General features: G+C 38.5%; 1 protein-coding gene across 2 annotated transcripts in view; it reads left to right on the top strand.

Moving 5' to 3' along the window:
- The window catches only part of MSL2 (MSL complex subunit 2), a gene marked incomplete at its 5' end in the record, with an annotated part of 38,199 nt that extends 24,089 nt beyond the window's left edge, over positions 1-14,110 (top strand). The window contains 2 exons of one of the 2 annotated variants that reach the window (XM_082626027.1): positions 10,399-10,638; positions 10,745-14,110. In XM_082626027.1, coding sequence (XP_082482153.1) covers positions 10,825-12,336 — 1,512 coding nt within the window. In that variant the 3' untranslated portion in view covers positions 12,337-14,110. Of the gene's footprint in view, positions 1-10,398; positions 10,639-10,744 lie in introns of those variants that run through there. The other variant, XM_082626028.1, reaches the window with a different exon arrangement.
- Positions 14,111-14,256: the final 146 nt, after the last annotated feature.

Genomic DNA, 14,256 nt, shown 5'->3' with positions numbered 1-14,256 from the left:
TGTACCTTTAGGAAGGGTTTTGAAAAGAAGAAAGATCATCAGACTTGAGAATATTTAAATATGTTGTCGGTAAGTTTGAAATTATGAAAATATACGGGGAAGTGGAAATATGCAAGCTTTCATTGGATTTTATTTTGAAACTTTTATAGAAAATTTCAATATACAAGATAGAACTCTAATATATTGATAATACCTACCACCTAAACAGTTAATGGTATTCAAATGCAAGACTTCTGATACACTGTAGATCTTGCCATAAAATCTTAGCATCATCAAATTTTAGAGCTAGAAAGAACTTAGATATTTAGTCACTTTATAGCTTTAAGGAATGGAGGGCTAGTCTTTTTTTTTTTTGCGGTATGCGGGCCTCTCACTGTTGTGGCCTCTCCCGTTGCGGAGCACAGGCTCCGGACGTGCAGGCTCAGCGGCCATGGCTCACGGGCCCAGCCGCTCCGCGGCACGTGGGATCTTCCTGGACCAGGGCACGAACCCGTGTCCCCTGCATCGGCAGGTGGACTCTCAACCACTGCGCCACAAGGGAAGCCCAAGGGCTAGTCATTTAAAAAGGTACATCATCATCATTACATTTTTTTTTTTTACTCATATTCATCAGATTTGGACAGTTAAAATTACTAATTGTAGTGGATGCTATGTATACACTACCCAAATCCCCATTTCAGGACTGAAGGACTTCATTTTCTTAGTTGGTGGGAGTGTTGCTGGGGTTGTCAGACTTCCCTGGGAATTGCTGTTGGCTGAAGAGAGCCACTCACCCAAGCTCACATCCCCTTCCTTGGAGTAGCCTGCATTCAAAGACTAGTCCGTTAAAGACCTGGCTCCAGTGTCCCACCATAGGACAACCTTGAAGAGCCGTCCCAGCTTCAGAGCTCCCTGTGGGGTCATCTGAGGCCTTCGTTGTGATACATCCCAGCCTAATTGGTTCGTCTGCCCCTTTCTTCCTCACCTGATAAACTTTCAGCACGCTGACCTCTCTCCCAAGAGTTTCACTGCCTAGGAACCTGACTTCCAACAATGATGAACTTTAAAGCGTCTTTGATTTTTAAGATTTGTAAAGTTTAAAGCAGCGGTCTCCAACCCTTTTGGCACCAGGGACTGGCTCCATGGAGGACAATTTTTCCATGGTTGGGGGCAGGGGGGAATGGTTCAGATAGGTGATGCGAGTGATGGGGAGTGATGGGGAGCGGCAGATGAAGCTTCGCTCGCTCGCTGATCACCTCTTGCTGTGTGGCCAGGTTCCTAGCAGGCTGCGAACCCCTGCTTTAAAGGATTTAACATCTACCAGTTTTTCATGTTTATGAGAAATATTCAGGTAAATGTTGAAAGAATCACGTAATACTATAATGAAAGAAAATGATCAATTTGTATAGTGCCAAACATACAGAAAAAAATTCTTATTAGAACATGTTTTGGAATGGAACAAAAAGGAACCTTCTCAAACATGTTGAACAAAGATCTTGGCATTTAATTGACCTCCCCCCCGCCCAGTCATTCATTACTAGTGTTTCTGCAGTCTCATTTTTATCACCTTTTGTAAGTTAAAGGCCACCCCCTGCCCACCCCCCTTTGAGATCAGGCTCACACGTTTTTATTGATTTTTTTGTTTGTTTTTTGGCCTTGCCATGTGGCATCTTAGTTCCCTGACCAGGAATTGAACCCATGCCCCCTGCAGTGGAAGCGTGGAGTCTTAACCACTGGACCACCAGGGAAGTCCCTTTATTGACTTTTCTTGAGAAAATTTAAAATCTGGACAAAGATTTTTTTTCTTTTTTGGTCATACTGTAGAAAATGGAACCATATGATGTATATTTGAAACAAACTGAGTCAGATTGAGTCAATAAAAAGTCTTGCCCTTATGGTGCAGGAGAGATTTGCATGGCAGAAGAATCCAAGACTGCGTTTCTGAACAAAATATTTAAAGTTTTTATGTCTGCAACATTTGAGAGTGCCTTTCCAAGACCAAGTGTGCCACTTGTCATCATTCAGTGAAATGTTTTGTCATTGCTTAAGTTACTGTCCTCTCTTGGATTCATGAGTTTCACAGCAATGTGATTTGGCTGGCAACAAAATTCTTTTTGCTGCTAATAAAGCTTTTTTTTCCCCCTCCCTCTTCTTTTTCTGTATTTCTTTCTGTCTGTATGACTGTCTGTATTTAGGTGGTCAATACACTTATTTAGGCCATTTGGAAAGGAATGGCTGATGAAAAGTACGTTATCTTATTCAGTAGTGATTGCTGAGGAAATCGGCTTTAGAATCAGTAACATACATGAACCTAGAAACTTCTTATTTAAGAATTCTACTTTTTGAGTGTTTTAAGATAAACAGTTAGTACTATTTTTTTTAAAGTTCCTTTAGTAATGATTTTAAGAAAATCTCATTGAGGGCTTCCCTGGTGGCGCAGTGGTTGAGAGTCCGCCTGCCGATGCAGGGGACACGGGTTCGTGCCCCGGTCCAGGAAGATCCCATATGCCGCGGAGCGGCTAGGCCCGTGAGCCATGGCTGCTGAGCCTGCGAGTCTGGAGCCTGTGCTCCGCAACGGGAGAGGCCACAACAGTGAGAGGCCCACGTACCGAAAAAAAAAAAAAAAAAGAAAAAAAAGAAAATCTCATTGAATATAATTATTCTATTTTAGCAAGTGAAATTTTTCATTTTTATTCTTTTCCTCCTTTTGCCTTAGAGCTTTAATATAAGTATCTGGTAACCTTTAATTTTGCTAATCAGTTTTGATGTGGGTCCATTTGTTGGGAAGCAATTTTTTTTTTTTTTTTTTTGCGGTACGCGGGCCTCTCACTGCTGCGGCCTCTCCCGTTGAGGAGCACAGGCTCCGGACGCGCAGGCTCAGCGGCCATGGCTCACGGGCCCAGCCGCTCCGCGGCATGTGGGATCCTCCCGGACCGGGGCACGAACCCGCGTCCCCTGCATCGGCAGGCGGACTCTCAACCACTGCGCCACCAGGGAAGCCCTGGGAAGCATATTTAAGCTGTGATGGAAAGCATATTTTATTGAGTTAGTATGTAGGAATGTATCTTTTATGATATCCCTTCTGTTTCATGTTGCTTACATTATCAGTAAAAGCAGAAAACTGCTTTCTCTCTTTTGTAGGATACCACGTATTTCACAGTTGTGGAGTTCTATACTGATTTTTTCCCCTCTTTCCAGATACTTTCCCACATATACCATATATCTAAGTATCATAAGATTTATTTCTTTTTGTGAATTCCTTGACTGTTTAATACTCTAGTTTCCAAGAATGCTTCTTGGAGAAATGGTATGATGGTTTTAATTATTAACCGTGTCCTGCCTCTGTGCATTTTTTGCTTTCTGATAGTGGCGTCAGGATTTGTTTATATGAGACTTGGATAATTTTCCCTGATACTGAAGTGTCATCTCATCAACAACAAATAAGGCTTATATAAAATTACTCGCATTATCTGAGGTTTTTGATTAGGCATTCCTTGTTGCTGTAATAGAAGCATTACCAGGAGAAGGAATTCTGGACAAGGAGTGGTGGTAAATACAGAATGTTTTGATTCTGATAAGTGCTCTTTTTGTGCCTGTTAGAATTATATAATGCTTTTTTTTGGTCAAATGACAAAATTAAGCCATTGAGATAGTTTAATTCCTTAAACCATTTTCCACCTTTTTCAGTTTCCATTTTACTGAAATTATATTTCCATTGGGATCATTTCTTTTCCATGTAAGCTTTAGAATGAGGAATTGATTTTGTAGTCTCTCTGTTGTTGTTCACATCTAATTTTTCCCTGTCCGATTTTAACCTATTGTAGCTTTTGTAGGTTTTATTTTATGATCATTATTATTGCCAGGTCCAGTGTTCACAAGATCGTTTTTTAGTCATTCACTAAGTTTTGCTGAGCATTTTAGCCATTATTGGTTTTATTTTTTCTTGTGTCCTCTCTCCGCACTTCTTAAACTTAATTTCCCCCAGTCATCTGGTCAGGATATTAGTGGAGTTAAACACCATCACTGTAAAAAGGAGAATAAAAGATCTTGTTTCAGAAGCAGTTAAGGCATAATTTACTTGGTAGTCTGCATGTCAGCATAACATTTATAGTATGGTCCACTTTTACCAATGGTATTCTGAAGTGAATGAATTACCAGTGGCTTTGTTCGAAGTTGGAATCAGTTACGTATTTATAAGAGTTTGCCAAGACTAATCATATCTTTGTTTGCTTATCCTAAGGAGTTGTGCCTATCCCTTGTATGGAGAAAGGGGCAAGCTGTTTGAGGCCTACTTATAGTTTGCTCATTTATTTTGGTGCTGTGGGTTTCTCTTTCAAACTTCGGCTGCTGTGTAATTCTTGATGCTGTCAGTGATTCTTCTCAGGGGTAAGGATAAAGGGCGTGGCAACCAGTCCAAGTGCTACCTTTGGTCTATTCATACTGTAAAGTAGTGATTTGAATGTCTATGTTAAATCTGTTTAATAGAAGGAACGTTTTATGGCTAAAAAGTATGTTTACTGAGAAGAATATAACTTTTGAAATGTTTTTTTTTTTTTTTTTTTTTTTTTTTTGCTGTACGCGGGCCTCTCACTGTTGTGGCCTCTCCCGTTGCGGAGCACAGGCTCCGGACGCACAGGCCCAGCGGCCATGGCTCACGGGCCCAGCTGCTCCGCGGCATATGGGATCCTCCCAGACCGGGGCACGAACCCGTATCCCCTGCATTGGCAGGCGGACTCTCAACCACTGCGCCACCAGGGAGGCCCTGAAATGTTTTTTTTGATGCCAGAATTAAAGCCCTTTTCTAGGGCTTTAAGATTTTTTCCCCTTAAGTTAAACCTAAATTTGGTTTAAAATTTATTTAAATAATTGATTTTGTTAGGTGTGATAATGGCATTGCGATTACATAAGAAAATGTACTTTGTAGTGATATATACTGTTGTACTTAGAGGTTTGCTGGGATTTGCTTTGAAATAGTTAAGAACAAAAGATGGGTGGATGAAGCAGATGTGGCGTAATCTAGATAATTATTGAATCTGGTATACGTAGGTATATGAAGATTAATTATACTACTTTCTGACTTCGTGAAACTACTATAACAAAAAGTTTCACCAAATTAAGAGCATTAAAAAAATCTGATATTAAATATCTTAGCAAATTTCTTGCCAATAGTTATGTATTCCCAGAAATTCCCAGAATGACTGTTGTGGTAATCTAAAACGAAATTTTAGTCTCAAATTATAATTGGGTGATTTGGGGATGGGAAAAGTGAAGGAGAGGGAGAATAAAAAAGGAATTAGTAACTTCTGTTAAAGTGAAGAGTAAAAATGAAATTTAGTCTTTAGTATTTTTAGGGTCAGTATAGCATCATTTAGTATTATTTAAACAGGGCACATAATATCAAATTCATTTAGTTACAAGACAACTTGTATTAATATTATGTAAAGGAAGATAATTCCTGTGATATATTGCAGATTAAAGATTCAAGGCAGTAGAGTGGGAAAACTTTTTGTCATGAACTATAAAGTTTTAAGATCTGGAGATGTGTTTTGAGCAAGTCTTTTTGTACTTGAGTGTGAAACTATAGAGAACATGATGTAAGCTAAAGCAAATTAAACCTTTCCCCAAATACTACCCAGTTTTTGTAGTACAGTCTGCCAGTAAGTGATGCACTTCCGCTTGACTAAGATTGCCCGTCCATTTTACTTTATAGTATAAGATGTATATTTACAATTTTAAAAGTGTTATCTGACATTTCTTAATTTTGCAGGGAGGAGTTTCCTTAGGGACATGTAGTAACTATATGGCTGACACGTTTACCCCAGCTCAAAGAAGCCTCTGAACTTTTTCTTTGTTCTGTATCACTGGAGCTGCCTTTGTTGTGAGGTGTAAAGAGAACCCTCTGGGAAGCTTTTGAGGGTTAGGATACTTAGCTGAGTGCATAAAACAAGTTTGCCTATAGGCATCTTTAATGATAGATTAAAATTTCAAATATTTGTGTTGAGGAATGGTTGGGCAATCCAGTAGGTAATATGAGGCCACATAGTGGAAGTTCTTAGGAACTCAGTGGTGGTGGAATTATGAATCAATAAGTGATAGTTTTTGTGTTTTCTAGCCTATTTTCAGTTCTTAGTATTAGGCATAATCTAAAATTTCATAGAAGAGTACAAAGGTGTGGAGGGTGTAAGTCCTTTAAAGGTGTTTGGTACCTCCCGGGAGGTTTTGATTGACATGACTGGTGAAAAGAACATCAGTGATGGAATGAAGGCCAGAAGAGGTAATCCTTACTTATCGCTTAGCTTGTACAGTTTGCAAATCATTAGGGCTTATAAAATGATGACATTCACATTATGTCATTCTTCATTTATTAGTTACATTATTCCCATAAAGAGAAACTTCTCATCTGTGATTTGGTTATTTGGTGGTTTACCTTATATATAGGTAAGGTAAATCAGAATAAACACTTGCTTCTTGCTCTTTATTTACCAGTTTTCAAACTAATGAGCTGGTTCACTAGCATCTGATTTTCTTTCCTTTTTTAAAATGAACTCTAGAGATTTGAACATTTTAGATGTGCTTTATATTACATTGCATTTATGCATGCTCAGATTTTCTCATCTTTGGTCACTGGAAACCTCTTAGGTTTGCTCCTGAGTCCCTTTAATGTTATCCGGATCTTTGATAGTTTCCTTGCTTTCCGGCATAAGAAGGTAATCAAAACTCATCTCGTCTAACTTATGCCACAGATCTAGAATCAGCCATTTGTCCAAGAATCTCTGATTCCTTTGAACAAGAAATTGTTTTTCAACATGGTCATCTGAGTTCATTGCCACTGGGGTTGGTCCCTGTTTCCACGCCTTTTCAGTGTATAGTGAGTGCTCGGAAATATGTACTTTTAAGATGAAAACATGAGTTCATACTGATAAATCCAATTGAAATTCAGGACTACAGGATTTTTTACTTTTCACATCTTATGACTTCCTTTCTCCTACTTAAAAAAAAAATCTAGATTCTCAAGGACATCAGCATTTACTTTATCCTACAATTAGACACTAACACTTTATAATAACTATCAACACTACCACCAAAAAATGTAATTTTTGAAAACAAAACAAGGATGTAAGGTTAGAGTTGATTTTCTGTTTTAAAGTCATTTGAAGTAGTTAACTAAATAGTTATACCATCAATTTGATAAGAAATTACAGTTTTGGTACATTTTACTTTTGATTTGTAGGAATTTCCTTTAAATTTTTTAGTTTTGTTGTATAATTATGTAAAATATTTACATGGTTTAAAAGTTAAATGCTACCAAACAGATTAAACCCAGAATAGTGTAGTGTTGTCCCTTTTCACTTTGTTCAGTCTCTCCTTCCCAGTAGATAACTTATTTCTTTTTAATCTTACGGTTTATCCTTTTAAGCGTGTACACATCTCTGTGTATGTATTAATATCCCCTACAGCTTTCCTCAGATTAAGTCAAGGGTACTTTAAGGGATTCCTGTATTGGGTAGAGAGAAGGTTGGGCTCTGTAACTACTGGGGCCTTGTCTGAAGGCGTTTTTATTTATTTATTTTTAGAGTTGTACAAGCATCACCACGATATGATGTTAGAACATTTTAATCACCCCCAAAAGTTCCATTGTGCCCATATACAATTAACCCCTGCTCTTGCCCCCAGACCTAGGCAATCACTTTTTCTGCTTTTCTGTCATTTTTAGACATTTTATATAAATGGGATAATACAATAAGGTACTCTTTTGCATCTGGCTTTTAACTTAACACAGTGTTTCTGCACTTCATCATGATTTGGCATGTACCAATAGTTCTTTTAATTGCTGAGCAGTATTCTTTTGTATGAATATACTACGTTTTGTTTATTCACTAGTTGATGGACATTTGGATTGTTTTTGTCTGTTATGAATAATGCTGCTATGCATATTCATAAATATCTCTTTATATGGGTGTATATTTTCATTTGTCTTCGAGTAGGCTCCTAGGAGTACAGTTGCTGGTTTGCATGGTAAATGTATGTTTAACTTTTTTTAAAGATACATTTATTTATTTTTGGCTGCACTGGGTCTTCGTTGCTGCGCACGGGCTTTCTCTGGTTGTGGCGAGCGGGGGCTACTCTTCGTTGCGGTGCGTGGGCTTCTCATTGCGGTGGCTTCTCTGGTTGTGGAGCACGGGCTCTAGGCGTGCAGGCTTCAGTAGTTGTGGCACCCAGGCTCAGTTGTGGCTTCAGTAGTTGTGGCTCACGGGATTAGTTGCTCTGCGGCATGTGGTATCTTCCCGGACCAGGTCTCAAACCAGTGTCCCCTGCATTGGTAGGTGGATTCTTAACCACCGCGCCACCAGGGAAGCCCTGTTTAACTTTTAAAGAAACTACCAAACTGTTTCCCAGTGTGATTTTCCATTTTCTGTTCTCACCAGTAATATAGAAGGGTTCTGATGTCTCCACATTTTTGCCAACTCTTGGTATTATCCCTCATTTTGAGTTTACCCGTACTGGTAGGTGTGTAGCAGTATGCCATAGTTTCACTTTCCTTAATAACTAATTATACTGGCATATTTTCATGTGCTTATTATATATTTTCTTCGGTGGAATGTTTATTCAAATCTTTTGTTCAATTTTTAAATTGAGGTGTCTTTTTATTGATTTGCATAAAGTGTTTTTAATGTATCTTGTTGTAAGCCCTTTATCAGATATACAGTTTGCAAATATTTTTTCTCAGTCTATGGATTATCTTCTCATTTTCTTAATGGTGACTTTTGAAGCACAAGTTTTTTATTTTGTGAATATCCATTTTACAATTTTCTTCCCCTTTTGTGCATTTGATGACGCATCTAATACTGCCCAGCCCAAAGTCATGGTTTTTTCCTGCATTTTGCTTTGCTTCTGAATTTTAGCTCTTAGATCTATGTGTGTATGATCTACTTTGAGTTAATATTTGTGTATATTGTATATGTTTATTTTTTGGCATTGGGATATCAAAGTGTCTCACACAGTGTGTTGAAAATACTCTCTTTTCCCCTATTGAATTATTTGGACATTCTTGTCAAATAGATCAGTTGACCATAAATGTAAATTTCTTTCTGGACTCTCTATTCTGTTCCATTGATTTATGTACCTGTTCTTTTGCCATTACCATACTGTCTTGATTACTATGGTTATGGAAGATTGTAAAGTTAGTAGTAAGTCCTCCAACTTTTTTGTTCTTTTTCAACATTGTTTTGGCTGTCCCCGGTCCTCTGTGATTCCATATGAATTTTGGAATCATTCTGTTAATTTCTTAAAAAAGAAAAAGCCACCTGGGATTCTCAAAGGGATTATATTGAATTTATAGATCAACTTAGGGGAAAATCGCCATCTTGTGTGAGGCCTCTCTGTCTAACCTGAGCTTGTGTAACCTTAGGGTAGTAAGAGCTGAGGTGTTTGTCCTCCCCAACTGGCCAGCTTCTGACAAGTCACTTGCAGTGATAATGCCTCCATGTTTATGCACTGTCTTCTGTACTAAATGGAATGAGTCCCCTTCCATCACAGCAGCTTCCGGTTCTCACAGGGTAACACTGACAGAGCTGGGTGGTAGGGGAGAACCTGGGGAGCCCCGGAGCAGAACGCCACAGATTCCCATTGTTCTTACCTGAAATCCAGCAGGTTTTCAAACATAAGTGCTTCTCAGATGGTTTTATGGCTTTGGTTGTGAAAATGACTCTCTTTGTCAAAAATTTTCAGGTTTATAGTTGCTTTTAAGGGAGAGGGTTTGCTGATTTCAGTAGCTATACCAGAAGTACTTTCTGTCCCCGTCTTAAATTATGTAATGTATATGAGAAAACAGGTGCTGCTTTGAGTTAATTACTATTTGTCCTGAATTGGGAACTAATGAGCAGTTGCTTCTTTGGGGAGCTAGTTGTTTTCCCCTTTTTGATTCATATGTATAGATCATTTATAGTTCAGGAGTTATATCAAGTTGGGGGATCACTTTCACTTTTATACTATATTGCTATACTTTGGATACTCGTGGTTCATGACCACGGATATTGTGTATTCTGTCAGAAGAATTTGAGCCCACTATTATACTCTGTTTTTTTTTAACTACATTTAAACATTTTTTTCATTGTCATTGTATTTTGATTTTCTATAAAAGAATTTAGTAATATTTCCTTTTTTAAATAAATGAATATAGTTCTTTTCCATCATAACTATATTTTGGGCTTCTCTTAGTTTATGATTGGTATATACAATGAAATGGTTTGAAATTGTACTTTCTTCTGTGAAGATGCCATTGTACTGAATGATTAATGCCCTCAAAGGATGTTTAATGGGGGCAGGGACTAACACTCTCTTGTTCTTTTTCCCATGTCTAACACAAAATAAACAGTATGATTGTGCTCAGTATGTTGTGGCATTACCAACAGTTGGGTTAGGTTGAGGTCCCAAGGGTTTTAAGCCTAGTTTGTGCTTTTAGTGACTGATCACCACCTCTTTTTAGCCTTTGGAGAAGAGAATAAGAAAGTGGACCAGAACATACTGATCTGGGGGAGAAACGCAGACTGAGGAAGATTCTGTTTGAGATAAAGGAATGGGGAATATGGCATGGAAGTGAAGTGAGCTATTGAGTGTTTTTCTGTTTCCTGTAAGATACATGTTTTGTTATCTGGTCTGGTGAGTTTAATCCATCTTAACTTTAATAGATTAATCTCAACTTCAGTGTATGAAATTATAAATTTATCTTACTAAAATCTTTGCTTTCCTCCTTTTTCCCTCTTAGGACATTTGCTACAAGATCCTATTGCACCCACCAACTCCACCTGCCAACACTATGTCTGCAAAAGTTGTAAAGGCAAGAAAATGATGATGAAGCCTTCATGTAGCTGGTGCAAAGACTATGAGCAGTTTGAGGAAAACAAGCAGTTAAGCATCCTAGTGAACTGCTACAAAAAACTCTGTGAATATATAACACAGACTACATTGGCACGGGATATAATAGAAGCAGTCGACTGTTCTTCTGATATTTTGGCTTTGCTTAATGATGGATCATTGTTTTGTGAGGAGACGGAAAAACCCTCAGATTCATCCTTTACTTTGTGTTTGACACATTCCCCTTTACCTTCGACCTCAGAACCCACAACTGATCCTCAAGCGAGTTTATCTCCAGTATCTGAAAGCACCCTCAGCATTGCTATTGGCAGTTCTGTTATCAATGGTTTGCCTACTTATAATGGGCTTTCAATAGATAGATTTGGTATAAATATTCCTTCACCCGAACATTCAAATACAATTGATGTATGTAACACTGTTGACATAAAAACTGAGGATCTGTCTGACAGTTTGCCACCTGTCTGTGACACGGTAGCCACTGACTTATGCTCCACAGGCATTGATATTTGCAGTTTCAGTGAAGATATAAAACCTGGTGACTCTCTGTTACTGAGTGTTGAGGAAGTACTCCGCAGCTTAGAAACTGTTTCAAACACAGAAGTCTGTTGCCCTAATTTGCAGCCCAACTTGGAAGCCACTGTATCCAATGGACCTTTCCTGCAGCTTTCTTCCCAGTCTCTTAGCCATAATGTTTTTATGTCCACCAGTCCTGCACTTCATGGGTTATCATGTACAGCAGCAACTCCGAAGGTAGCAAAATTGAATAGAAAACGATCCAGATCAGAAAGCGACAGTGAGAAAGTTCAGCCACTTCCAATTTCTACCATTATCCGAGGCCCAACACTGGGGGCATCTGCTCCTGTGACAGTGAAACGGGAGAGCAAAATTTCTCTTCAACCTATAGCAACTGTTCCCAATGGAGGCACAACACCCAAAATCAGCAAAACTGTACTTTTATCTGCTAAAAGCATGAAAAAGAGTCATGAACATGGATCCAAGAAATCTCACTCTAAAACCAAGCCAGGTATTCTTAAAAAAGACAAAACAGTAAAGGAGAAGATTCCTAGTCATCATTTTATGCCAGGAAGTCCTACCAAGACTGTGTATAAAAAGCCCCAGGAAAAGAAAGGGTGTAAATGTGGGCGTGCTACTCAAAATCCAAGTGTTCTTACATGCCGCGGCCAACGCTGCCCTTGCTACTCTAACCGCAAAGCCTGCTTAGATTGTATATGTCGTGGCTGCCAAAACTCCTATATGGCCAATGGGGAGAAGAAGCTGGAGGCATTTGCTGTGCCAGAGAAGGCCTTGGAGCAGACCAGGCTCACTTTGGGCATTAACGTGACTAGCATTGCCGTGCGCAATGCCAGCACCAGCACCAGTGTCATCAACGTCACGGGGTCCCCAGTGACAACGTTTTTAGCTGCCAGTGCACACGACGACAAGAGTCTGGAGGAAGCTATAGACATGAGATTCGACTGTTAAGTCAGCGGGTCCTTAAACCTACCTCTGGTAGGGAAATAGCTACAGTTGTACGGCAGCTATGGTTTTGTTGGTTTAACTTGCCGGAGCTCCTGCACATAGATCACTTGTATCAAGTGTTTTCATTGCTAAGTTATATGTGTTAGTGTCGGGGAAATAGTTTGCAGATAATGGAGGAGTAACCCTACAACTGTATGTCCTTAGTTCTTACAGAACCTCATAGTTTGAGAACAAATGCTGATGCAACTGATTTATACAAAATGAACTTTGGCAAGGAAAATAACATTAACCTCACTGTTCATGGTCATGCTTTGTGCATAATCAAAGTCTATGATTAAATGTAAGGAAGTGGTATCTAGTCAGCCCATAAAGATTGTGCTCATATTTTGTGAAAAAGTAGCCATTAGTTTGTTCAGGAGACTCAGTGCTACCTTCAGATGCCATTGATGTTTCTCCTGTTGAAAAGCTGATGTGTCCAGCTCAACCTTTGTGCTGACATAATACCATTTCTGATCATGAAAATTGGCTACTGGTGTATGTAGCAGTTCTTAAATCAGCAGTATTATGAAAGAAAATTTGCCCCTCATTAGAATGTTGAAGAAATCTGTCTTTTGAAAGTGAACAAACTGAAATTCTGTCAGACTGCAGATGTTTAGCTGTTCATGCCACAAAACTCTTCTGAGTTGATCCCCATTTTTAGTTAAGTCTGACTCATTTCTAGGGAAAAAACCAAATCCTTCCTTCACTTTGAGCAGTGTTCCTCTAATCAGATAAATGAAGTGGAGAAGAACAGTTCTCTTCTGAAGGTAATTGAATTTAGACTATGATATGTGACAGAACTTTAAAAAAAATATTTAAATGTTTTATTTAGAAATTGGGATTTATTTAAAATAATTTTGGAATAATGCTCCAAAAGTTACTCAGATTTATGCATTATACCTATTGCCATTGGCCACTTCAAGGTGATTTTCGTTTCCTCTGTTTGCCACAGACTTTATTTTGAATATGCTTTTTTTCTTTCTTTCCTTTTTTTTTTTTTTAGGGTGCTATTCGTTGTGGAGACTTCTTTATAGAGGCCTAATAAAAATGCCTTTTTATGAAGCCTGTGCATTTAGGTGGGTTTGAAGCTAGGAGGATATTCTTTAGAATACTCTTTTGCATGTAAAGCACAAACTATGTTTCAGTTTAAATGCACTTCTTCCCTGTAATTTTTATGGGGGAGATAAGTGAGTCACAACATTCTGTTGAAGGGAAATCTAGTCAGTTGCTTGAAAGAGCACAGCCCAAATAAAACAAGGACTGACTAGGTTGTAAAGAAATGACCTTATGATTTAAAAGAAGAGTTGCTGCTTTGACAGTGCTTATTTAAAGAAAAATACTGCTGGAAAATTTTCAGTTTCTACTACGTTCACCATCTCTCCCGAGATCTGACGTATGTTGAAGTTATGTTTTGATTTGGCACACAGCATGTTCAATGATGGTTACTCACCTAGTACAAGACATGGAGAAGAAACCTTTGGACACAGAGCAGATGACACCTTCTGTTTTGCAGTGTATCCTGGTGTCATTTTCTGTGAATGTGGTCAGGTAGACTTGTTTTTGTTGTTGTTGTTGGGTTTTTTTTTTTTTTTTGTCTCTTTTGGTGGGTGGGGGTGGGCTAAAGCCATAGGAAGAAAAATGTGATGTATGTGTCCAGTATGTACTATTTTGTTTTTGTTTTGCGAGAAGAGTTGAACTATTTTTGATAACAAGAGTAAATGGTGGAAAATGCTTCTTAGTTGTCTTGTCTTTATTTGCTTTCCAAGTTTCGGAATTTTATCTAATTCCTCTAAGTGTTAGCAGTGTCTTACGAAACATGTATTTGCCTAAAGTTTGTAACAATTTTGTGTTGGACGCAGATGCCCTGCTATATAAACTTGTAAA

The sequence above is a fragment of the Mesoplodon mirus genome, assembly GCF_964341445.2.
Source record: "Mesoplodon mirus genome assembly, chromosome: 6".
Taxonomy (NCBI): domain Eukaryota; kingdom Metazoa; phylum Chordata; class Mammalia; order Artiodactyla; family Ziphiidae; genus Mesoplodon; species Mesoplodon mirus.
Note: the sequence above shows the minus strand (reverse complement) of the source record. Positions and strands in the feature narration are given on the sequence as shown.